Below are 24,446 nucleotides of genomic sequence, written 5' to 3' on the forward strand. Positions count from 1 at the left end.
ACTGGAAACATAACTAAGAAATTTCAATAATATTGCTAATAAGTAATGAAAGCACTTGCACTGATTATAGAAACTAAAACCTGCTCCTTGGGGTCTCTGACATTAAAAAAATAACAAAAGTAGAATATATTCAAGTTTTATTCACATTATTCTTAGTCACATGTGCTGACTTCCCTCTTCACAAGTTGTTACAAGTAGCTAGCAACAGCTAGCAAAAAATCCAACATTACTTTGCATAAATTACAGATTTCTCTGCGATTGAACTGGAAATATTAGGATAATGTAAGTAGACAACTCAGCATTTTTAGACATTTTAAAGCAGAAATGTTACATATTATAGCTATTAGTTTCAAAAGTTTGCTTCACAATGGTTTGATGCGGGAAATTGACAGTCAGCTTGGTGGCTGACCTCCAGTAAGTAGTTCAAACAAAGGATATGTTGGACATTTCTTTACTTCTACCATTCAATAGCTGTAATAAAACACTTTTATAATCATAACCAGTCTTTTCGTTTGTTAGCGGTTAGCTGACCTTTGCTAGCTAGCCACAGTAACATCAACCCACATACCTAATCTCACTAAGATTACATACTGTACATTTCTTTGTCTATAGACGACTTTTAAACAAATGGAACAGCTTTATATGTGTTCATACACAGCCCACATGACATAAAACACTCATTGTCACATTTGATAACGTTCATAATTCTCAGATTGTGACAAAGAGGACAAATTACCAGAATCAACAGGAAGGCACCCCAAAAAATAAGCAGGATAAATTTCCAAAGGCCTCCCGAAGAATTTAAAATGATTTAGCCTGGATTATCTTCCAGTTTATCCTGCCAGGCATCTCTCTTTTTTGAGAACAACTACCAACTTTAACATTTTTCTACATATTCGTTAGCATGGCATCATGGGAGTTAAACAACCACCATTGCTGATTAAATCTGATGTGACTCAATCAGGACAAAGTAATGGATAAGGCAATGCATACTCACTGGATGTGGTGTGTGAGACATTAGACGCCTCCCCAGGAACCAAGAAGACGTTGACTGATGATACTCCGACTATGTAGGTGGAGCAGGGCTCCAGATTACTGATATCCATGGATGTGGATGAAGTGTTTCTGATGACCGGAGGATTGCTGGTGTCGTTGTCCCACACAGCCACTTGATAAAGCAGGACTTTATTCACAGAGTTCCACGTCACGCGGGCTGTGCTCTTTCCCGTCTTTACGAGCGCCACGCCGGTTGGTGGCTGCACCACTTCCAAGAGAAAATACAGGTGTTAATCTAATGCATTCATTTCATTTATCCTGCATTACAGAAATGACACCCTCTGAATTAAAAAAAAAACAACTAAATCAGCATCTTATGTGCACTTACATGTCATGATTGTCTTTGTACTACTTTTGGTGCCTCTTCCTGCACTGTTGGAGGAGTAAACAAAGCAGTTGTAGGTTGTGGCGGGAGTCAGGCCGTCCACTTGTCCACTCAGGGTTGTGAAGGTCTGGTTGTATCTTTCGGCGGGAGAACCAAACAGCTTCTCCACAAACAAGATGTAGCTGTCCGCCCCTATCACGCTGGACCACTCAAACCTTATCGATGTACTCGATATAGCTTTGGAAAAGGTGATCTGAGATGTGGCAGGCACTGTGGGGATGCAAGATAAAGCATTCAGCATTCAGAGATTCTCCTGATTTATTTAACCGGTTACTTTTATCAGTAGTGTCTTTACCTGTCATCGCTATTTCAACATCTGTGCACAAGACATTGAAGAAGTGAAAGACTTTCAGTGTGACTTGATAGACGTGTCCAGGTCTTAAGCCCTGAATCAGCCTCTGTGTGCTGGGCGCTGACTGCATCACCACCACAGGGGCGATACTGGTCGAGTTCACAACCCTCAAGTCCAGTAAATAAGCTGAAGCTCCACTGTGGCTGCTCCAGACCACTTTCAGTGTTGATGCTGTAGGAGACGTCACTGACACAATATTACATCCTGCAAAGAGACAAAACAAGGCATTTGGGTTTTTGTACACACTAAAGACAAGAGAAACTGGTATTTACAACACAGCTGTGTGGAATATTAAAAATAATCCAAGTTTTAAAGCAAAAGAACTGTATAAAATTCTCTCAGATCATGAAAGTAAGACCACAGAAGATTAAAAATAATGCAGAAGTGCCAGGCAGTATCATAACTTCAGTATAAGCTTACAAATTAATGCCACTGAAAAGCAACAAGATCCATTCAGGATTATTATTTTCGTACTTTTTGAGCTTTATAAGGTTAAATAAGGTTAAAGCAAATTTTTAAGTGGTTAAGAAACAGTCGGAAACAGTCGGAAACAGTTAGACTCTCTTTGAAATCAGATGAAACAAGCTTATGTTTACATTTTCAGGCAAGGTTTATTTTATTATTTTTATTTTATTTTATAAAAGAACTGCTACTGACTTCTGCTTTGTTTTTGTTTTGTAATTGTACGAACATAATTCAAACAGTCAATGCCAAAAAGTCACGGCCATAATTTTATCTCATTAAAGAAGAAAAGCAGAAGCAAAACAATTTTTCAAAAAGTGCTGATATATTATTTACTAAAGGACATGATTTGAACCCATCATTTGTCTTTCGTTTTTGTAATATTGTGATAAATATTGAATCATGTACTTTTCATTAAAATTCATTAAAATGCCAGGATAAAATTATTAGCACACCATTTAACATTTTGAGTTAAATTCTGATTTATAACACAAACATGATTATATTTGAAAATTGTTGTTCTTTGTTTTGTTTGGAAAAGATCTTTTCCTGTGCTCAAAATGTCCCATTGCCCACAAACATAACTCCAAAGACTAACTTCAGTAACATTGAGAATTGTGTGTTGTTATGTTTAAGAAAGAAAGAAAGAAAGAAAGAAAGAAAGAAAGGAAGAAAGAAAGAAAGAAAGAAAGGAAGAAAGAAAGAAAGAAAGAAAGAAAGAAAGAAACTGCAGTGACTGATGAAGGATGTCTTTTATTCGTGAGGCGGTGGCCCTCTGGTGGTTGAGACCTCCTCAGCAGCTATTATCATTTTCAATTAATCTAATCAGTCAATCTATAATAGATAGACAGATAGTTGATTGATGATCACAGTCAGGTTATCAAATACAGACTCTCTGGGTAAGTAGCTCGAACCAAACTACTCAACAAAACCATGAGACTCAGCAATCAACTATGTTATCCAGAACCATTTACTTCACTTTTAATTGGAAGTCATTAATTGCCAAAACAATTAACTACAAGTGGCTAATTTTGATTGTCTTTATTTGCTTTTTTTTTTTTTAAACTTAACTTGTCAGTTTGGTTCGTAGCTGCAGTTTTATGTCCACAGTTAAGCAATAAAATGTTAAAGTGCCAGTATTTGGCTGAAAAACATAACAGTCTAATATATCTTACCACATCTGTGATGGACAAAAAAGAAAAAAAAGTCACATTTAAGCATCTAGAAGTTGCTAAAAAATGTTTTCTGTCACATGAAGAACACAGACACTCACCTGTTGCCAAAACATGCTGTATCTAAAAAAAAAAAAAAAAAAGACAAAATAACTTAATTAATTAGAAACTTTTAGAACAGAATTACATTATGAAATTAAAGAAAAAAGAAACTAAATTTAAAAAAAAGCATAATTACCTGTATGACAGACAACATTATGACTGATAAATAAAGAGTCCTCGTCTGATCCATAGTTAAGAGCAGAGTTTCAGTAAGTTACATCCATACGAGGGTCTGAACTCATCTGAAATCTTCACGGGCTGAGCGCTGTAGATCAACTCTCTGGGAGCCAATCAGGACGTCTTAAAAAAATGAGGACAGGTGGATGCCTGTGGGCTCCCTGTCATCATGAGAAGGAAGTATGTGGCTTGTTAGGTGGAGATGGGGGGGTGCATTCAATCCCCCCCCCACACCCTGCTACGGTCAAGCTGCTCTTCCTCCATGTTCCCAGAATACCTCAGTCCTCCTGAGACTCTGGAGACTCTGGCGTTTGTTATACTGGACTAACTTAGAGCTTTGATGGGAAACAAATAAGTTGCAACACTGATTTTTCCCTAAATGTCAGTAATTTCTTTGATAACGTCGGCCTCCTTGTAAAGAAACAGGATTGTCCCGCTGCACGGTAACACGATCTCCTTTGTATGACACACTGAGCGCCGCGAAAACTGACGTCTCCAGTCTTATCCTTCCTGGATTGATGTAATTGTCTGGGAAATCATCTGTCATTATGTATTATTGTATCATGATTGTGCTCATAAATATTTCCTGCAGTCATTATGATGTTGTGATTGTCAATATTTTGTTTTTGTATCAATTTGCACATCTTTCTTTACATTAATTAAACTGTTTATAAACAGGTTTGCCTCTGTGAGATTAATCTTTTGCAGTAACAGGACAAAATTCATATAAAATGATCAGTAAAATCTCAGGTAAAATAAGAATCATATAAAAGAAAGACATCAATACATTCAAATTAATAATAAGCAAGCAAGTAAACTTGATTATTTCTTAAGCACTTTTAAAACAAAAGTTACAAACTAATTTATAGAATTAAGAAAAGGGAATGATAAAAATAAAGTAGACAGAGGAGATTTTCATACTTTTGCATTGATGCAACTGTATCCACCTAAATAAGGTGTTTGAAAACCAAAAATGACTTCAAAATAAGAGCATGTCAGTCTGTGGAAGATGACACACCAACACAGTCTCACAGACATTTGTTAAATTATCACTGAAATATAACAAATTAGGACTTTCAGCGTGACGACTTCCTTAAAGGCATAATGTGCAACATTTTCCTCAAAAAAACAATGTTTACCCTCGTTCCACTTTAATATCACTCTCACTTTCACATTATTTTGTAGTTCTTGGAACACCTCACCAGTCCAGAACATCTGTATTTGACATCCTGGAAATGAGACTCAACAATGATCTGTCTTTCTGGTGCGTTCATGAAGCTTGGACAAAACTATTGATTGACTGTTTGTCTCACACGGAAACCAAACCACAGTCTTCTCTGTTAAAGTCCTGTATTTGAACCACCCATGTTCATCCTTATTACTTTGAAAGTAATTTCAGAAACTAAAAAAACGACAATTTCTCATTCATGTACACAAATCTATATATGACATTTTTTCACGCTTTTATGAACTGCTGTGAGACAGCAACTATTCAATTATTTCATCTCAATTTCAACTATTTCAGATCAGCTTTAACTCAATTTTGCAGTGAAAAGTTAACAGAGACGTAGATAAAAGTATCATCAGCATATAATGTTTTAACACTAGATGCAGACTAATAAAAGCCCTGTGATCGATTCCTGAGGAACACCACATGCTGTGATGAAGGTGGAAGTGATATCATCAACTTGTCCACTCTGTGCCGTTCTTGATAATCCTCAAACACGTCTCATATCACGTCAAAAGCTTTGGGCAGGTCAACAAAAGAAGCTACAGTTTCACCCATTATCTGTGGAAATTCCTGTGACAGCCTCACTTCACTTCCTCAACTTGCTCCACTACAAAACTTCAAAACTATTATAAAGAGAACGTCTCACTTCCAGAAGAAGAGGACATTGACCGTTATATAGTTCATTATCCGTGTGTAAAAACATAGTTTATGCACATTATTGGTCAGTAAAGCTGATCCTGATCAGGATCTGGTACAGCCAGTGTTAAATGACAGTAAGGAAGCATATTTAGTGTCTGATACTTTTGCTTTTTCCAACTATCCTGTTATTATATAATAGGATTAAGGACCGATTGTCCTCAATGCTTCAAGTATTCACACTCTTATAATAATAAAAAGTTCTGGGAAGCAGTGAGAGAGTGTACACAGGAAATATTTACATCCAATAAAAAATCCTTTAATCATAACATTATAAGGAAAAACGTTTTTTATTATTATTATTGTTATTTAGAAATAAGTTTATCGGCCAAAAGAATTATTTCCCTTTCACAGGAAAATGTCAGTAGGCTGAGAATAAGTAAATGGATTTCCAAATTGTCTACAACAAGAGGGTTTCTTTTTTATTTAAAGATCTTTTTCATCATCTGAGCATAAATATAAGAGATATTTAAACTTAAATGTATTACCCTGATATACTCCTCAACCAATTCATTTCTTTTCTTTCAAATTTTATTCAATAATTTATGTTTTTATTTGTTTGTTTGTTGTTTTTCATTAATCTCTGGAGTCCTGGAGATTTTATTCAGGTGTCTGAATTAGTATTAATATACACATACTGGTATATGAATATTAATGTATGTGTTGTGTTAAAATCTATAAAGTATTCACTGAAAAAACAGACAAAAATGTTTACTGTTCAGCTTTATTTGGTGTTTAATTTCCTGTTCCTATCTAAATCTCTCTTTAAGATGTGTTCGCTGACTCTCTCATGATGATGCATTTGATGCATTTGATGTATTTGATGTATGCGATATCTGAAATAAACACTTTAAAAGCTGGTGATGAAGTGTGTTTTATTATGTAATAAATGGAGTTTGATTACATTAAATGAGGAATATGTCAAAGATACTTTACAAAGATCATTTCTGTCAGCCAGGATATTGAAACTACAAATCATAAAGGACTTTTATTAAAAGCCAAACTGTATGGCTACAGGGAATTCCTGCTCATAATGTACAGTATCCCAATTCTCAGCTTGGTGTATTCTGCTGAGGGTGTTACGTAAATGAATATGATAGCTCGTTGCGTGTTGCAGTGTGTGCGTGACAAAGGGCGCTGTTGACAAAAGGTCCACACCTGTATCTTTTCTCTGTCCTCTTCCCGGCTGCTCGCGTTTGTCTTCAGCACTGTGCGTCCCATTGTGAGCGTGCAGATCATCACCGTGAAAACGTGTTGGCCCGAGCGTCCAGCAGCTTGTGTCTGCCGCGTGTGTGAACGAAATGTTCTCGAATGCACACACGATTTTGTGAATTCAGCCCAGCAATTGTTTCTGAAAGTCCCCCTCTGAGAGTTTGGGTGACCATGCTTGTTTGGACTGGAAATACACTGCCTGGCCAAAAACAAGTCACACACTAATATTTCTTTTTTTTTTTTAAGCTTTGATTATGGCACACATTCACCATGGCATCTTTTCAATAAGCTTATACAACATTTCAACATTTATTTCTATCCAGAATTGCATTAATTTTTCCCCAAGATCTTGTATTGATGATGGGAGAGTTGGACCGCGGCGTAAAGTCTTCTCCAGCACATCCAAAAGATTCTCAATGGGGTTCAGGTCTGGACTCTGGTGGACAATCCATGAGTGAAAATTATGTCTCATGCTCCCTGAACCACTCTTTCACACCTGGAGCCTGATGAATCCTGGCATTGTCATCTTGGAATATGCCCGTACCATCAGGTAATAAAAAATAAGTGATTTATATTCCTGTATTTATGTTATATGTTTTATGTCTTTTTTTATGTGAAGCACTTGGTGCATGTAATGTCTTTGTTGTAAAGCACTTTGGGCTGCATTTCTTGAATAAAAAGTGCTACACAAATAAAGTTTCTTCTTCTTCTTCTTCTTCTTCTTCTTCTTTGTCTTCTTCTTGTTATTATTACTACTTAAGTTTGTGCCATTTTCCAAATAGTCATATCATGTTCTGTCAGTACTGTATCTGAATATGGTCATGCCCATGGTCATATGGTGAACATACTGTAACTTTACTTCAGTCTAAATTAACAAATGTTCGAGGTACGAGTCAGAGGCTGCTGCAGTGTCATGAGGTTCTGCCCTGATAAACAAGCTTTTCTACTCAAATACAAAGAGAATAATACAGCTTTACTGTGCCGTGTTCCTCTGAGAGTAAACCTCACATGAAAGCACATCTGATGACGAAAACAGATAAATATCAAGTCCCTTTCTATGTGCATGTATTATAGTGTGAAACTGCACTTCTAAACCTGAGATTATGAATGAATGTTTGATTCAGAGTGGTCGTCAATAGGCAATCAGTTAAACAAACCATCTAGATAGGGCCCCATTTCTCAGAGCCTCCTTAGCGCTATGTCCATCGTAAGCTGTACCTTAATGTCTCCCTTAAGCTTACTGGCTGTTGCCCAGAGTTTCCTTAGCTCAGGTAAACCTTCTGAAGGGTTTACCTTTAGAGGGGCGGTCTGAACCACTCATAAACTGTCCCTTAGTGATGCGCTCAGTTCATCCTGTCACAGTTTTAGCTTTATTTGGCAAAAATTATGCTTTTCAAAAGGACGTTTGCAGTACATTCACTCCTTAAGCTTTACCGTTTCTCTGAGCCTTTAAAGAAATCTCGGCCTGTGTCTTATATGTTCAGATTCATCCTCTGTTTTATATTTTGTCTGGCTATAGGCTACAAATTTATTGGAACTATCACAAACTTTTGTCTGGACTCTTTAATAGATTAGCAGGTGATCTTTAGCAGGCACAGCTTCTTTTGTTGTAGTATTAGATTGAGGTAAAATGATTATGGCAACACTTGTTATGTTAAAACGCAACTTATGAGCCTTTATAAGTGATCTTTTTTTTTTTATGCGCTGCGGCAAAAACAGCTTACAGCTTATGATATACCTTAGCAACTCTTCCTTAAGGGCACCTGCTGAGGGATAATCTGAGAAACACTTGCAGGAAAAGAAGTTCCTTAGCTAAAGTATACCTTAGAAGCCTTCGTAGAACGCTAAGCTTCATCGAAACTGGTAAACCACCTGTGAAAAGTGTAATACAGTGTAATGCAGACAGCAGTTATACAACTCTTAAGGTCAGCGAAAGTCAGCCCATTACATATTTGATAACAGACCTACATTAGTGAGTTTCTCCAATGGATTTGTTTCTGGATTTTTGGAGGACCGAATATCTCATGTATCCAACACCTCACACCTGAACAAAACCTCTCAACCACCTCATAAAGGAAACCCACGCAGGATGATTGACAGCACACGGTATCGTAATGCGTAAACGATGTGCTTTATTGTTGTTGTCTGTCAGCAGAGAGAAAACAAAATCCAATGACAGCAGAGGTAGCACTGAATCTATTTCCAGCAATCTGATCAGACGTATCATCCACAGGACTCGCCATGCATGACTCCAGGCTAACGCGATGGATACCTGCTGCCCCACTTTTCAATATAACCCTTTTCTGGGTCACCAGAAACCTGCTTTACGACCCGGAGACACGACATACAGCTGCCATATGGAGGTCGTATACTTGGGGAGGTCCTAAGAACATGTTTTAAATTTATTTTGTCGCCATGGTACATTTATACGGGAGCTTCACTGTAACATTTCTGCTTCTTTTTCATCTTTACTAGATTTAATTACATGTTGAGGTTACATCAAATCTCATTATGAAATAGCAGCTGTGTATGGCAAGCCCTTTTAACATTTAACCTTCAGCATTTGTAAATGTCGACAACTGCTTTTTAAAATCCAAGACAACATTTTTATAATGTATTTTGACCAGAAGCTTAAGATTTCTACAGTTAATTTCTCACTAGTCAGAATGTTAATTAATAGATATCTGTTACTTAATTACAGCTGGTTAACTTTTTCTATAACTGAATTCAATTAAAACTCAATTTCAGATATCTATAACTCAGTTTTGACAGTTGACATATCCATAATGTAGTCTGACTAGAAGCAATTCAAATTTAAGATACCTGCAATCCATTTCTCACTGGTCAAAATTTTAATTATTGAAATAAACAATTCAGTTCTTCATCAGAATTAAAGTATTGATATGTCTGCTTGGATCTGTAACTGAACATCTGAAGTGCAACTGTAATTAGTTAATTAGTTGTGTACTATAACAATTATATTTTATGTATCCACAATTCCTCTTATAGTTACATAGTCAGTACCAGAATTTTAGATACTAAAAATTTATTTCCGCTCGGCAAAACGTCATTGAAGATATCCTAAATGAATGTGCTAATTGACCGTTCCTAAGCCCCACCCCATTTCACTATGACCTCCAATGACAGTTGAGCAAACTTGGTACCTCAGTCAAGTTAGCTAATGTTAGCAAAATGCTAGCTAACTAGCTTGCTAATGATTGATGTAGATTAGCTAGCGAGTTAGCTTGTGTTTCGCTAACATTAACTAATTAAAGATGAGAATATATGGCTTTTTCAAGTCTCCTGGCAACGTCTTCTTACCATCTTAAAATTAGTCTCTTTTCAACATAGACAAGCTTAGCGCATTAGCATATCTGTGTGCAAAAAAACAGAAAAGGAGAAAGCTGACCGAGGAAGGCCTTCCAAGTTTGTACAAAAGTCATTAGAGCACAGAACAGTCAGGCTTTCCAAATGTTTCACTGATATGTCAGACATATTTGAAATGCAGTTGTTAATGAACTGAAAATAACACTTTGACCTGTTGAAATGTGAAATTTCCAATAGTGAAAAATAAATTACGACTAGTCAGCCCAACTGATTAAATGTCACAAGGGCTCGTCATAACCTGGATTGATTAAAGAGCAGAAAGTAAAATAACATGCAGTCAACTATAAAAAGTAATATTTTATAGAGAATACAAGACTATTTTCCAAGTACATTGGATAAATATCCACAGTTATTTATTTAAAAGCTGTATTTTATATATTTCAATTTAGTTTTTTAGCTTTTGTTTTCCACCGAATCGGTGCCACTTGCATGTTGTGACTTTTTTTTTCAAAATTAAACTTTATTCTTTATCTTTTTTCAGAACAATTAACGATTAGCAAATACATGAAATGTAGTCGGTATCAATACCAACAGCATGAGAACACTTTCAAGTGGTTTACTAAAACCATCTTAACACTTACAATATGATCAAAAATGTAGATGGAGAATTTCCTTTTGGTTTCCCTGTGACCTTCAGGAGACTCAAATGGTGCTGTTTCTTGTGAAACCTAACATATTAGGAATTTCTGATGAGAAAATGTATTTAAATGTCTAAATTGGAAATAGAGTCACACAACAATACAAAAAAAATATTTCTGAAGGATCCCAATTATTATATTTCATGGTAAAGTGTGCTGTTAAAGAGTGGGAATGGGCTAAAATCCAATTTTTTCAGTGTTCTGGGTAAGTTTTATTAAAGTTTTAAATGTTGTATCTTCAAATTACACTTTGGACAAAGCGCAGGACACTTTGCTTGATATATTATGTGAATACTTTTCATGCGTATTGGATGGAAGTGAGCACAGATTCGGTGGAGACAGTTTGTCATCTTTTAGTGCAGACAGCACTAACAACAAAACAGCGATATTCTTAAACAAGAGTGATATTTCATCTGGGTATATTGGATCTTCACAGTTGTTGTTGGTGTAAACACAGTCTTCTGTCCATGTTGGGCGGTTGGGGGCGATGGGGGGAATTTACTGTAGGGCAAGAAACACGAGAAAGAGAGAAATCATTAACCTGGACGTGGTGGAAAAACTGGTTACATCTCATCATAGCTTCAGCAATCATTCATCAAACTCAATAAGTGGTCATTTAGTGCAAAAAACCCTCATTCTTTGTGAAACTTTATATGCAAAAAGCAAAATACAGCTTTGTCATACTGAGTCAGAGGATATTAAGTATCTATCGTCTCACAGACACGCTAACAGGTTTGTGTCACGTTTCTGCAGCAGCTCTCCGTCTTCATTTACCTGAGTCACGTTCCCCTCATTCCTCTGTCCATGTTTTATAGACAGACATGAGAAGTCCCAGAGGTAAAGACAGATAGAGATCTATATTCTCCCTCTCATTCTGCTCAGATGTTCTCATCTATTGTTGCACTACAGCCAGAGACAATTTATGCACGCTCGTGATGCTGTCACAAGATACCCTTCAAGCTGTGAAAGCAGTTTTGTCAGTTCACAATCCCAAAACACCGCACAGTGAAGGAGAGCACGTTGTTTTGTCTCAGCCTGTTACATAACTCAGTTTCTGTGTGGTCTGAAGACAGCGTGGTCTCATGGAGGAGGGAGATGAATAACAATAAACTTACCGCAGCTAACGCACGCTTCGTCTTCCACGAGAGATCACTGAGAGGAGGAGAGAGATGAGATTTCAGTTTGCAGTTTTCAAACAGCTTAACAGCTTAATTAGATTTTGAAGGAATTGTTTGACATTAGGTTGTTCTGATATGAATAACTGTATCAGGAAAATGCCTCAGATACATCCTAAAATGCTGGACTGGGAATCAGTGAGTACATGAGTCTATGCATGATCCAGTACAATGTAATTTATTAGCCCTGACGCAGGACGATGCAACCTCTCCAAACTGTTTTCATCCCAACAGAACACAACGTTTTGTCATCGCCCCTTGGTGACTCATACAAATACACATGGTACCTGTAAGCAGCTTAAAGAGGCGCAACAGGCTTTCAAGTGACTTCAGTGTGAATCCATTCACGTCTGTATGAGACACACTGGGCTTTAGATGAAGTATAAAGAGGGAGGAAGTCCATGCACGGAGGAGGTGGGGTAGGTGGATGAATGGCTCAGACAAACAGAGTTTCTGGGGGTGACAACCAAAACTTTATATAAAGTTGTACGGTACATAACTTTACGAGTATCATGTGACTTTCATGGTGTGAGTCACTTCAGTGATGTCACGTAACATATCATACTTAGAATTATTATTTTAAACCTACCCAAGTAGTTTTGTTGCCTACATCTGTTTCACAACATTAACCACATGTTAAAAAAAAAGTTTTCCTTGCAGCACAGAAGGGTGCCTTCATGAGATGCAGAGGGGTTGTGGCAAAATGTTGGCATCTGTAGTTAGGATGAGAATGGGATGACTTCTCCTATATGCCTTTTTTTGGCGTTTTTTGACAGTTGACGTGAGGACAGGACGTAGGGGAATGACATGCAGCAAAGGGCCACAGGCGGGAGTCGAACTCTGAGCTGCTAACCCTAACCCTTCAATTAAAAATGTCAAACAATTCCTTTAACTACTGCAAAACAAAATGTAAAGTTTACAGTTTAGAGGATACTTACCCATACCACCATGACTTCCAGGGCAGAGAACTGAGAAGACGACAAAAATGAACACATTAATACAGCGAAACACACATACAAATTACGAGAACAATTTAAAACTTTTTGACTCACCCGAGTACGTCCTGGTCTGACAGAAGCTGACTTTGATCCCGTCCTGTCCCACTGGTGCTGCCACTACTTTGTAGACGTCCCCGCACATCTCCTCGTGGATATCACAGTATCTGCTGCCAGCGGCTGCAGTACAGGTGTAGTTGGCTCCTGTCCCGTACAGCTCTACTATGTGGGTGTGGATCTGAGGGCCCATAGAGCGCCAGTGCACCCTGAGGGAGTTGTTGGCCCTGCGGTAGACCTTCAGGCTTGTTGGACAACAGGCACCTGCAAGAAAGAGTTTTTGAGAAGCAACACTAAGTTGTAACAGTTGGAAAGGGAATCATCTATTAATTACGGCGTTCCCCAGGGGCCTGTTTTTGGCCCTTCACTATTCTCTGTCTATATTTGACATTTTTGCTGACAGAAAGAATACAGTGATTGTTAGCATTCTTGCAAATAGTTTTTCTGTCAAACAACCATGATTATTTGAAAACTTGATTCAGCTCTACATTCTCTGGACAATGTATAACAGTAAAATATATGTGATTTGGAGTCATGGGCTCAAATATTCAACACTAACAGTATGATTCTTCAAGGTTACAGAAATGTTTTTTCTCCTCAATTGTCCGGCCTTATTTTTCATGGGTCACTTCACTCTGTAAATATATTTGTGTGTGTGTGTCTCCTCACTGGACGAGAATCCTCGATATTCGCACTCCGACTTGTGTCCCGTGCTGCTGATGGCCTCCAGGGTGACGCTGTAGTTGGTGCCACAGGTGATGCATCCCATCAGGCAGTGGGTGTCCAGGGTGTGGCACTTCGCATGCCCGCGCGAGGACGTCAGGGTGGTGATGTAGGAGCGAGCGCTGCTGCCAGGTGACCAGGTCACGTTGGTCATAGCCTGCGTGACCTGGGTCACGTTCACAGACATGGGGCAGCACGGACCTCGAGGAGTGAAACACAGAACAAAGATCAGCACTGGAGTGTGTTAATGTTCATATAATGAGAATATTTTGATGGACGCTGCTTTCTCATCCATTCATTTTAGGCACAAGTGATAAAACTTTTTAAAATAACATATTGAAGCTCAGATTCTTATTGCAAGAAGCCCTTACTTTTACATTGACGTGACATGAAAAGGGAAAAGTGGTAAAACATTATTATAAACAGCTGTCATAAACAGAGTATTATATTTTATTTGTAGAATAACTAAAATGGACAGAAAATGTGTTAAATGGTTGATTCATGACAGCTGAGGTAGGAAAAAAGATAAAAACACATTCACATGCCAAGTTGAATCCAATATGACTTTAGCACAGACTAATTTTTTCTTTTGGGATATAAATAAATACAATATGACTTCTCATTCAGTTCAGTCAAACCTGTTTCCAAAGTTTGGCTGAATCCGGGTAGACTTCTTCCCACGGTCGTGGTGGCCACTGCCGTGACCTCGTATGTTGAACCGCAGGGCAGCTGTGTGAGCTCACACGAGGAGTCATTTCTTGTCTGGCAGGTGTGTGTGTTGTAGCGCCCGATGGCAGTGATGGTGTAATTTGTGTTGGGGCTGTTGGGGGTACTGAAGAGGACTCTGTATGTGGAGTTGTTGATCTGCGTCATTTTCTGGATCTCTGGAGCACACGGAGCTGCGGCAGGACAGACAGGAAGTGCGGTTTTCACACCAAAAACACACATCTTGGGAAATATGATGATTCACTTTCACAAGATTGAAACCGGCCTCATGTCTTTATGGTAAATATGAAGCTAAAGCCTGCAGCTAGTTAGCCTAAAGTTATGCACTTCCTCCCACTGAAAAAATGGGAGGGAGAGGAGAACAAAAATGAATACAAAATATTGCATTCAAGTGCAGCCATCTTGCTGGTGATGTCATTTGGAGGTAGAGTCTGCGCCTCAGTGATCAGGGTTGGAATTTTGCTTTCAAGTTCCTGTCCATAGACCAATTGTGAGCTGGGGCCAGCTGTCAATCATGAGGTGAAACTTTCTTTTTCATCTAAATATGAACAAGAATGTAAAATAATGAATTTCCAAAATGTCAAACTAGCAGTACAGTGTTGCACCTTATCTGTTTGATATTTTAGGTTCAGTAGCCTTTATCAAAGAATTCCCTGCCTTCTCTTTCTGTGTGTACTGTATGTGATTCATGTGTATTTGTAATGTGAGATGTTGCTCTTCATCAAACCTCATGTGTTTTAAAACAGTCCCATCGGTACCTGTCTCGTGTGTGTGTGGTGTGCAGGTGCGGTTGCATCCCCGTAAGTCGCTGCAAGGTGTGACGGTCACAGAGTAAGCTGTGTTGCACTGCAAATCTGACAGCGCACACACCGGCGCTGTGTCGTTACAGTGGATGACATCATTAGTCTGCACTGCTGTCGTCTCGTACAGCTCGGCCCCTTTGACCGGCGACCACATCATCTCCAGGGTCTCTGTAGATACCAGGTTTATGGTAACATCCTCTGGGCAACAAGGAACTGGGGGAGGGGAGGAGAAATGGAAAAAGGTGAGAACAATAATAATAATGAAATGACCATGGTTTTACATGTATGTTTCAGTTGTGTACAGCTGTGAGCAGCTTCTCCTTTTTACAGAAAACAGTCTGACTTGTCATCTCAGAAAAGTAAGAGTATGATGCTACACTTGGGGGAATAAAGAGGAGTGGAAGATAAATTTAAATCATGCATTACGAAGGTCAAACTGGAGTTAAATGTCGAGAATCATTAGAAATATTGAGAATAAAGTCAAATTTTCATAAAATGTTTCAAAACATTTTTTAAAGTTTTATCACATTTTGAAAATAAAGTCAAAAAGTTGACAATAAACTTGACGTGTCAAGAATGAAGTTGATATACTTTGTTGAAAATTAAGTCAAAATGGTATTTTAACTTTATTCTATTTAATATGCACAATGGAAAAAATCTCTAATTTATTCTTCCTTATGCCTGGCACTAACATCGAAAGTTTGATTTAATTTTTAAAAATGCAAAATCCCCCCCAAAAAAACCTTCTTCCTCCCTTACGCCTGGCCCTAGTACTCTTTTGCAGAAAAGGCTCTGGTGTAATTAACAACATTTTCTCCGTTCCATGTTTCCTGAAAGCCGTGCCAGTGTGGTTATAACACCAGGCAAGTGCTATTATGAGAGGAGTGGCACAAATAAATGGAATACAGGTATGGCATGTCAAAACAGCCGCTATGGAAAAGGCACAACAACAATGAGACACCATTGTCTGACATCTTATAGTCAGCTGCCAAAAGCCTTGCAGTCAGAAGATCTCATCCAAAAGACAAACCAAATCAAGCAAGTTATTTTAAGGGTTATTTTGGGTGTTTCTTACATCAAAAGGGTGCTGTTGAGCAGCCACAAGTGAAAGTTTCCTTGAATGCATCAATAGGGAGGAAGTGTAAAAACAGTTTCTGTCTGCACAACAATAAAATATCTTTGTCAAATCGATAAGTCAGACTGAAAGGGAAAATTCATCGTTTTTCATGTGGATGTCCAGGCCGTGTTTATGATACAGTGAAGCAATAATTTCCTCAGTGTGTGCTATATTCACTAAGAAAGCTGAGTTCTTGTGTTCACAGATCTGTGCCAGCAGTGCCTACATGTACCAGGATGCAGGATGTGAGTTTCTGATGCCCACACCCATGTTGCCCTGTATTATCTATGCCGCCCTAGCTTACAGCTATTTCTTTGTTGGCAAAAACATAGCATTAGGTGACAAAAATACTCATCTAGCATGTACCCTGGCTACCCAGAGGAGGAGACCTGAAAGCCAAGCTGACACAACTTGTTGTATCCTTATAACCTTAAGACAACAGGATTTGCAGCAGAAGAACTACTGCTTCAATTACACATTTGACTCTGACTGGACATCCACATAAAAAGTTGTGAATTTTCCCTTTAATGTTCATTGTGATGAATCATGACCATATCTTAAGCTTGAGTTTCATGTCTGCAACTTATAAAGACATGTATTGGTGATGGGACTGCATGTGGGTGCTTCTGGCCCTACTGGTGGTGTAGTTGCGGACGTGGGCCTGAGGGCTGGAGCCGGCCTGGTTGTAGGGGAAGACGGTGGTGAGGTAGGTGTAGCCGCACATGCAGAAAAATGGACATGTGGTTTCAGTGGTGTTACAGGAGCTCTCCGTCCCGTCGTCCCTCTTGATGAAAGCCATGTAGTACTCCACCAGCGGCACCTCGTCCCACACCACCGAGCAGTTGCCTGCTTTGGGCTCCTCCACCCAGATGTTCTCTGGGGGACACGGATCTGTCGGAGAAAGACCGGTTTAAACACATTTGATTGAAACCAAAAGTCAACACTGACCCATGAACCCAAACAACAATCTTTTCCTGAATCTAACCAAGTAGTTTTGTTGCGTTTATTTTGAAAGTCTACCTGGACATTGCATGTTTATTATTGCATGACCACAAAGCCCTACATGTGCAAAACTGATGCTAGAAGGATACCCACAGCGTCACAGTTTGAAGCTGACCTAGCTGCCAATTCTAAGCATGAAAGCAAATAAAATGTCAAAATATTATTTAAAACATGTAGGATTTGTGTGTGATATACCCACATGTAATATAGTCCTCTGGTTGCGAGGGGGTGCTGGGACCAGCTCTGTTGTAGGCTGTGACAGACACGGAGTGGTTCTGGCCGCACTCCACAGGTCTGATAAAGCAGTACGTAGGCCCTATTGAAGAACAGTTTTGGCCGTTGCTGGTCCGGGCCATGTAGCCATCAGCTCCCTGCACTGCTCCCCAGTACACAATGATCTCAAGAGACCGACCCTGAGACATCAGGACGTTGGTCACATCTGGACTTGGAGGACCTGAAAATGAAACCAGAAAAGATCAGCTTCATGTTACCACCAACTTACCTACTGGATCAGCGCATTATCGGTTGTAATTGATCTTTCTAAGTCCCGCCCACTTTTGCTCTGAGCTCCAATAACAGTTGAGCAAGCTCAGTGCCGGGTAGAACTTCTGTGAACTTTTTTCTTTCCTCTTTTTCTCAAATTAGCTAATGGCTGTGTCTATAATCACTCTCTATGCAGTGGACCCACCATGCATCATACAACTGATGGTCACTAACCAAGCCCTAAATACCATCATGCATTGCACTGAAATAAAAACAACAGCAATGATGTAATTAATAACAGAGAAAAGTGTAGAAAATAAACTCTGTGGTAAACAAAAGCTGATCATACTTAAACATTTTGATCAGCAAGATAATCTTGACAAATGAACACCACTTCTATGATGTCCGAAGCAATTGCTAGAAGCAAAAAGCTAATGTTAGGCTACAAATAAACTATACCATGGTTGTTTGAGTCAGTTAGTGTTCAGCCTGAAGATGTTTAATTTCCCCAACAACCTCTGTAGTCTCATTTAGCCACTTGTTAGGAATCGCCTTTTTAAAAATGTAAAAGCGTCAAAATTCACGGGTCATATGATGTAGAAAAAACGATTTCCTGACAAGTAAACATAAAGTGCTGAGATGCTCATTTTTGAGCCTTATGACTCATTCCTGCAGCAGTCTACTAGCTATCTAATTAGCTAAAGTTTTGCTAACATTAGCTATTAGGTATAACCAGCAATTGATGTAAATTAGCTAGCTTTTTGCCAACATCAGCTGACTTAAGATGTGAGTATATGTACTGTATATGTGGCTTTGACAGGTCAACATCTCCAAAATGTGAGTTTTCTTTTAAACATAGTCAAGCCTAGGATTTAGCATATCTAAGTACAGGAAACAGGAAAGGAGAAAGTTGACTGTCGGATGTCTAGCTTGCTCAACTGTCATTGGAGCACAGAATGAAAAGATGTGGGACTTAGGAAGTGTCAGTTGCAGGTTTTCTTTCACATCATTCTTACGTGTTATCTGGCAGATTGTGAGGTCATCTCCAGGTCGACCCTCAGAGTCCCACGCCGTGCCCTTGATACAGTAGGTTGTCCCTGCTTCGAGGTCATCAAAGGTCACCATGGTATCAGTGGTGTTCAGTTTGTGGCGGGTGCTGGAGCCCTCCCGGATGATGCAGAGCGTGTAGAGGGCGGCGTGCTCCACCGGCATCCAAGTCACGAGGATGGTGGAGTTGTCAGGGGAGCTTGTGTTCAACTTGGGCGCCATCACCACTACAGACAGGTGCAGACAGACAGCAATAATGAGAAAATATTTAAAATGGACAGACACACGGATTCCTAACTTCTACTTTCTCCTTGCCAATTTCTTTTGTGAAAGGTGTGAAACAATTTCCATGTGATTATGTTACATTCGGTTTTCCTTCGGGAAGAGAGACAACCCAGTTCTCATGGTTTAGCTTTTCATATTATGACAGTGATATAGTGAAGAGGCATGGATACAGTTTCCACCCTCCTGCGTCAACTGCAAAGAGTACAGAATCTGTGACAATGGGCGGTGAAATGACACGCTGCTATGGCCGGCGGAGTGAGATAACAAGCTATTGTCCTACAGGGACAACAGCAGGGCTGCCTTTCTCTCTTCATACACTGGTTACCATCTTGAATAAACTGCTTCTAATGTCTGGACAAGTGAAAGTGGGTAGACAGTGTCATTGTTCTTCCATTTTATTGCTTATTAGTGATAATATTATCAGTCTTCATGTTGAAAATCATCTTAAACGAGTCTGTTATCAGTACTGAAACGATGAAGCCAGGGTTGAATGTTTTTAGGACTCTGGGAGGAGACTTTTTGTCCATACCTGTCCTGGCCTGAATGGGGTACGAGGGCTGGCTCCTCCCTCCAGAGTTGACGGACATGACGCTCAGCCTGTAGTCTTTGTAGGGCTGCAGCTGCACCACGGTGCCTGGCGAGCCACTCACCACGCTCTCAGAGAAAAAATCAAAGTTCTCTGACTCTGCCCTCAGGATGTAGCTGGTTGCCCCGGAAACCTCTGTGAACTCCACAGTGATGCTGTCGCTGTTTTTGGAGTAGGCCTTATCAATGCTGGGGACCTCAGGAGCTGGAGAAGTGAAATGACACAAGTCAATTTAAGACCACAAAAATTTAATAACTGTTTGTCTCATAAATGCAGCACATATACTACTACTGAACTTTTTTATACAATTTAGAAGATTTTATACTTTTCTTAAGTAGTTTCTTTCCATGAGACATATGCTTCTCCTCGACTACATTTAATAAAAAATATTTTCACATGGCTACATTTATTTTAAAGCTATAGCAAGTAGTCTTTTCACAGATTCAAATTTTATATGAAAAATATGATGTAACTACCATTTTTTCCCTTGTCAATCAATTGTTTGGGCTGTAAAACTTCTAAGAAAAATCAAAAATGTCCTTAGAGCCAGAGGTGTGGACTCAAGTCACAGGACTTGGACTTTTGTCAAACTCGGGTCACAAATTTAATGATTTTAGACTTGACTTGACAAAATCAAGAAAGACTTGCAACTCAACTTGGACTATTACACCAGTGACTTGTGACTTGAAAGTTAAAAGTTATTATAAAAAGTTTATAAAAAAGTTTTAAAGTCCTACTGTAGTGTCACGTACTTTTACTTAAGTAAATATCTGAATCATAATCACCACCAGGAGTCAATTCCTCCTCGCTGTTGTGATTTACCTGTTGTCTCCTCTGTCTCTGCACTGCTGAGGACATTGAAAGCATTGTCCATGGCTTCTAGCTGCATGGTGTACACCGTGTTTGGTGACAGGGAGTTGACTGAGCCCATCTTGGTGTTGCCACCGAACTGAGCGAAGACGGATCGTTCCGGAGAGTTCTTGGGTATTGCTGTGATCTTGTAGGAGCTGGCACCAGTGTGGCCGCTCCACTGCACCGTCATACTCTTGGACGTGACCGTAAACACTGACAGAGTGATGTCTGGAGGAGATAAAGAAAAAAGGGATACATTACATACTTCCTGTTGTCTGATGCACAATAAAAATGCACATCAGTGTTGTTTCAGAGCAACAGTTTAACTTAATTTATTGAATATGTATCGTTTGGGGGACTTTTTAAGGTAATTTGAATTTAAATTTAATGGTACTGTGCATTTTTTGAGTTTGGGATCATCATAAAGTATCTTAAAGCAAATGTAGAAGAAGATCATTTACCATTTTGTGCAGCACAAATCTGAAAAAGACAAAATAATGACAGTGTTAATGAATGAAACAAAGAAATAACTCGATGCAGTATTTTCCAGACAAGGGCATCATTCCAGGAGAAGCAAGCCGGTGGTATTTCACATTATATCCTGAGGCAAATTACGCCCTGTATCATATTCTCGGAGCATGAGAGGCAGCAGGCTGCACATTACCTTCACTCAACACAGATTTCAGGAGTGGTCAGTGCAGGTATTTCTTTCAGGTCGGAATGAATTTGTCTATTGAGCTAAGGTTGGGCATGCCACACGCACTTGTTGAAAGCAGTGACACTCAAAAGAGCCTGTGTTCGTGTATTTCAAAAGTCCTCCTTCTATGCACTGCTATAATTTATCTGAATATATAAGATATGCATTATATCAAAGACAGGGAAACATGCCAGCTATTGTAAGCAGAAGCTCTTTGTTGTGTATTTTTGTGGAAATGTTTAAAAGAAAATCAGTGTATGATGATAAAATGCTTATCTTACCTCTGTGAAGGCCACTAAAAGCAAAAGTTTCAGCATCTTTAACTGTGTTTTTCTTCCCATGCCCTCAGCGTTTTTCTGCTGCCTGGAGGCGAGATGTGTGATGCTGTTTCTCAAAAAATGACTTCAGGGAAGCAGCTCGGGCTTAAATTTGACTTTTTTTTTTCCCCTCTCTCTTTCTCTCCCTCCCTCCCAGATGAAACGACAGGTGCTGTATTGTTTCAGCAAATACCAAAGGGCCCACGGGCTGTGACTCCTCCCCTCGGGGGTGTTTGGGTGGCCTATCACAGCGAGAGGAGGCAGCTCACCTTTGCTAGATGAGGATGCAGATAAAAGCAATTGTGTTGCAAACTTTTGTATTTTTTTGTTTTTCATGTCTTTAAAATACACTAATTGTTTCCTGTCTCCTTGGAGTGAGAAAGATTTTTTTTCCCTCCAGAGAAACAACGGTAACATCCCAGTTGAGAAATACTTTTCTTCACACCTTATATAAAAAGATATCTTGACACAACTGATGACCCACTTCTGTCACGTTGTGTCTGGAAGGACATTTTATGGCCTGGTTAATAATATTTGATTTCTCCTGGTTTCCATGTCTGTGATATCTCATGAAAGCTGACACCTCTTTTGTTAAGCATTTAGTCATTCTGTCCTCAATTTGTTAAAGCCTGGAGAAACAAATGACTAATCCATCAATGACACCTGCACCAACAAAGATGTTTTAATCTAAAATTAGTTCTAATCAGAGAGCAAAACTAGATTTAGCAGACCAGAGTTCAGTACATCCGAGTGATGTAAACTGAAATATTTTTTTTAAATAATGAGATGCTTGCTAATTCCAATTAAAATTAATAAAATCTAAACAAAATGCTGTTTACTAGCTAGCTAATAATTTAACAAAACAGTTCGCTAGTTATCAAAAAAGTTATTAAAAAGAACATGACATTGTTTGCTAGCTGAAATAAAAGTTGACAAAATGTTGCGTTGTTTGTTAGCTAGCTAGAATACACCAGTGATTCCCAAAGTCTGGGGTGCGGCCCACTGGTGGGCCATGAAGGCTCTGCAGCTGGGCCTTCAGAAGTCATAAAAAGTTTAAAAAAAAACAAAAAAAAAAACATTTTCATAAGTTTGAAATTACCATAAAAGGTTATTTTTTAACAAGACAATCAGAATTAATAAAACAAACAACAAAGTGTCATTCTTAATTTATCTGAACTAGCTAAACAGGTGCTAAACCGTTTTTTGGTGACCTGTCACAATGAAACGTATCTTATTTATCATCACTTTAAAGAGTGTTGGTTGGGTGTCTATAAAGTATAGCATTTGCAAGAAAGCTGCTTAGGTTGCTTTGCTGGGATGTTTACAGTATTTCCTCTGATATACAGTACATATATATACAGTATACAGTATGATATATCTTCTGCTTCAGACTCAACTGAGCTCAGTTTTCACTTTAACCACAACGCTGAGAAACAAACAGCAGAAACATGCTGGCTTATGTAACCACGTACAACACACAGTTGAATGACTGTAATGTCATACATTGTGTTGTACTACAGGGAACACTGCTGTATGTACAGTACTGCATTTGCAAATGGTTCCAGTTAACGTGACAAAGGAGAGGTAATGGTATAATGATAGCGTTTCTTTTCCCCGGTGGCCGAGGATCTGCGTCAGGTGTGTATTGTAATAGGTGGGCTGGAAGGATCCCAGAGGACCGGCGATGAACAAGCTGTTTTCAACTTCACACACGAGATAATCACCGCTTTCAAAATGTTTAGAGAACAAAGAAGAGTCAGATTTCCCAAAGCACCAGTCTGATTGTTTCGTATAATGCTCCAGCTCACTTCAATAGGCTTCTGTTGTAAGAGATACACGTAACTGTTTCAAGAATGATATTTAACTCCAATGTGAAAGGCTGTGTGTGGAGCCAGTGTTAGATTTGTCCATTCTGGGCTACTGTAGAAACATGGCAGTGCAGCAAGGCAAATTTGCTTTTACCCTATATCATAGTGCTGTGGCAAGTTTCATTTCAAGTTTACTTAAAGCCTGTAATAAGTTGATACCAGCAAACATGTCGATCCTGCACTGGATTTCAGTTTGATTGTCTGCAACGTGTTTCTTATCCTCAAAAGATCTTAAAAAGGCAGCAGTCCCAAGGGCTGCTATGAATAAAATGGTGATGTCCCCCTAAAGCGTTCAAGGAAAAAGCTCCTTTCAAAAGAGAAACTGAAGAAACCTTGGGAGGGACAACAACAATGTGCCAATGACAAGCTCCTTATTCATTTTTTCTCCATGTAAAGGACTTTGTAATCAAGTGAAGTCCTTAGCCCTACAGCCATGATTATCAAAAGAAATCTCTAAAAGAAAAAAAAAAGTTTGACATCTAATTATCACAAAGAGGTGAAATAGCAAAAGTTTTCTGTGTATCTTGCTTTGTGCACCTGTTATATACTGAATTAATTTGCACCTCCTCTGACCACAGTGTCGTCTCATACAGGCTGAAACCACAGACCAGAAGTTCCTCCACTTCCCTCAGTGTTGTACTGAATGTGCACCTCTGAGGAGTCGTCAAGGCTTCTGTTTCACACCTGTCTACTGACAAGTCATGGCTTCTGTTTTTCCGGCTATGATCCACTTGCACAGTCATTCACAAACTGATATGGGGAGCACAGTACGGTTAAGAAAGACTTAAAAAAATATTTTCAGTGTGAGGTTGGGATGAATCTGCAGGTTGTGATGTAGTTTTT

General features: G+C 39.0%; 2 protein-coding genes across 2 annotated transcripts; both read right to left on the minus strand.

Moving 5' to 3' along the window:
• Positions 1-956: 956 nt before the first annotated feature.
• LOC146317558 (fibronectin type III domain-containing protein 7-like) lies at positions 957-3,970 on the minus strand. Its single transcript, XM_084732467.1, has 4 exons — positions 3,949-3,970; positions 1,737-1,997; positions 1,385-1,651; positions 957-1,264 (listed from the first exon to the last, which is right to left on the minus strand). Exons 1-4 carry the CDS (start codon positions 3,968-3,970, stop codon positions 957-959), a joined length of 858 nt encoding a protein of 285 aa, XP_084588593.1.
• Positions 3,971-11,083: 7,113 nt separating this feature from the next.
• LOC146317559 (fibronectin type III domain-containing protein 7-like) lies at positions 11,084-21,854 on the minus strand. Its single transcript, XM_084732230.1, has 14 exons — positions 21,700-21,854; positions 21,183-21,201; positions 20,692-20,949; positions 19,813-20,073; positions 18,968-19,225; positions 17,668-17,922; positions 17,103-17,357; positions 15,305-15,562; positions 14,459-14,719; positions 13,767-14,021; positions 13,098-13,361; positions 12,984-13,013; positions 11,986-12,022; positions 11,084-11,371 (listed from the first exon to the last, which is right to left on the minus strand). Exons 1-13 carry the CDS (start codon positions 21,757-21,759, stop codon positions 11,991-11,993), a joined length of 2,466 nt encoding a protein of 821 aa, XP_084588356.1. The 5' UTR covers positions 21,760-21,854; the 3' UTR covers positions 11,084-11,371; positions 11,986-11,990.
• Positions 21,855-24,446: the final 2,592 nt, after the last annotated feature.

Source organism: Lutjanus erythropterus, chromosome 12 (genome assembly GCF_056507025.1).
Source record: "Lutjanus erythropterus isolate fLutEry1 chromosome 12, fLutEry1.hap2, whole genome shotgun sequence".
Taxonomy (NCBI): domain Eukaryota; kingdom Metazoa; phylum Chordata; class Actinopteri; order Lutjaniformes; family Lutjanidae; genus Lutjanus; species Lutjanus erythropterus.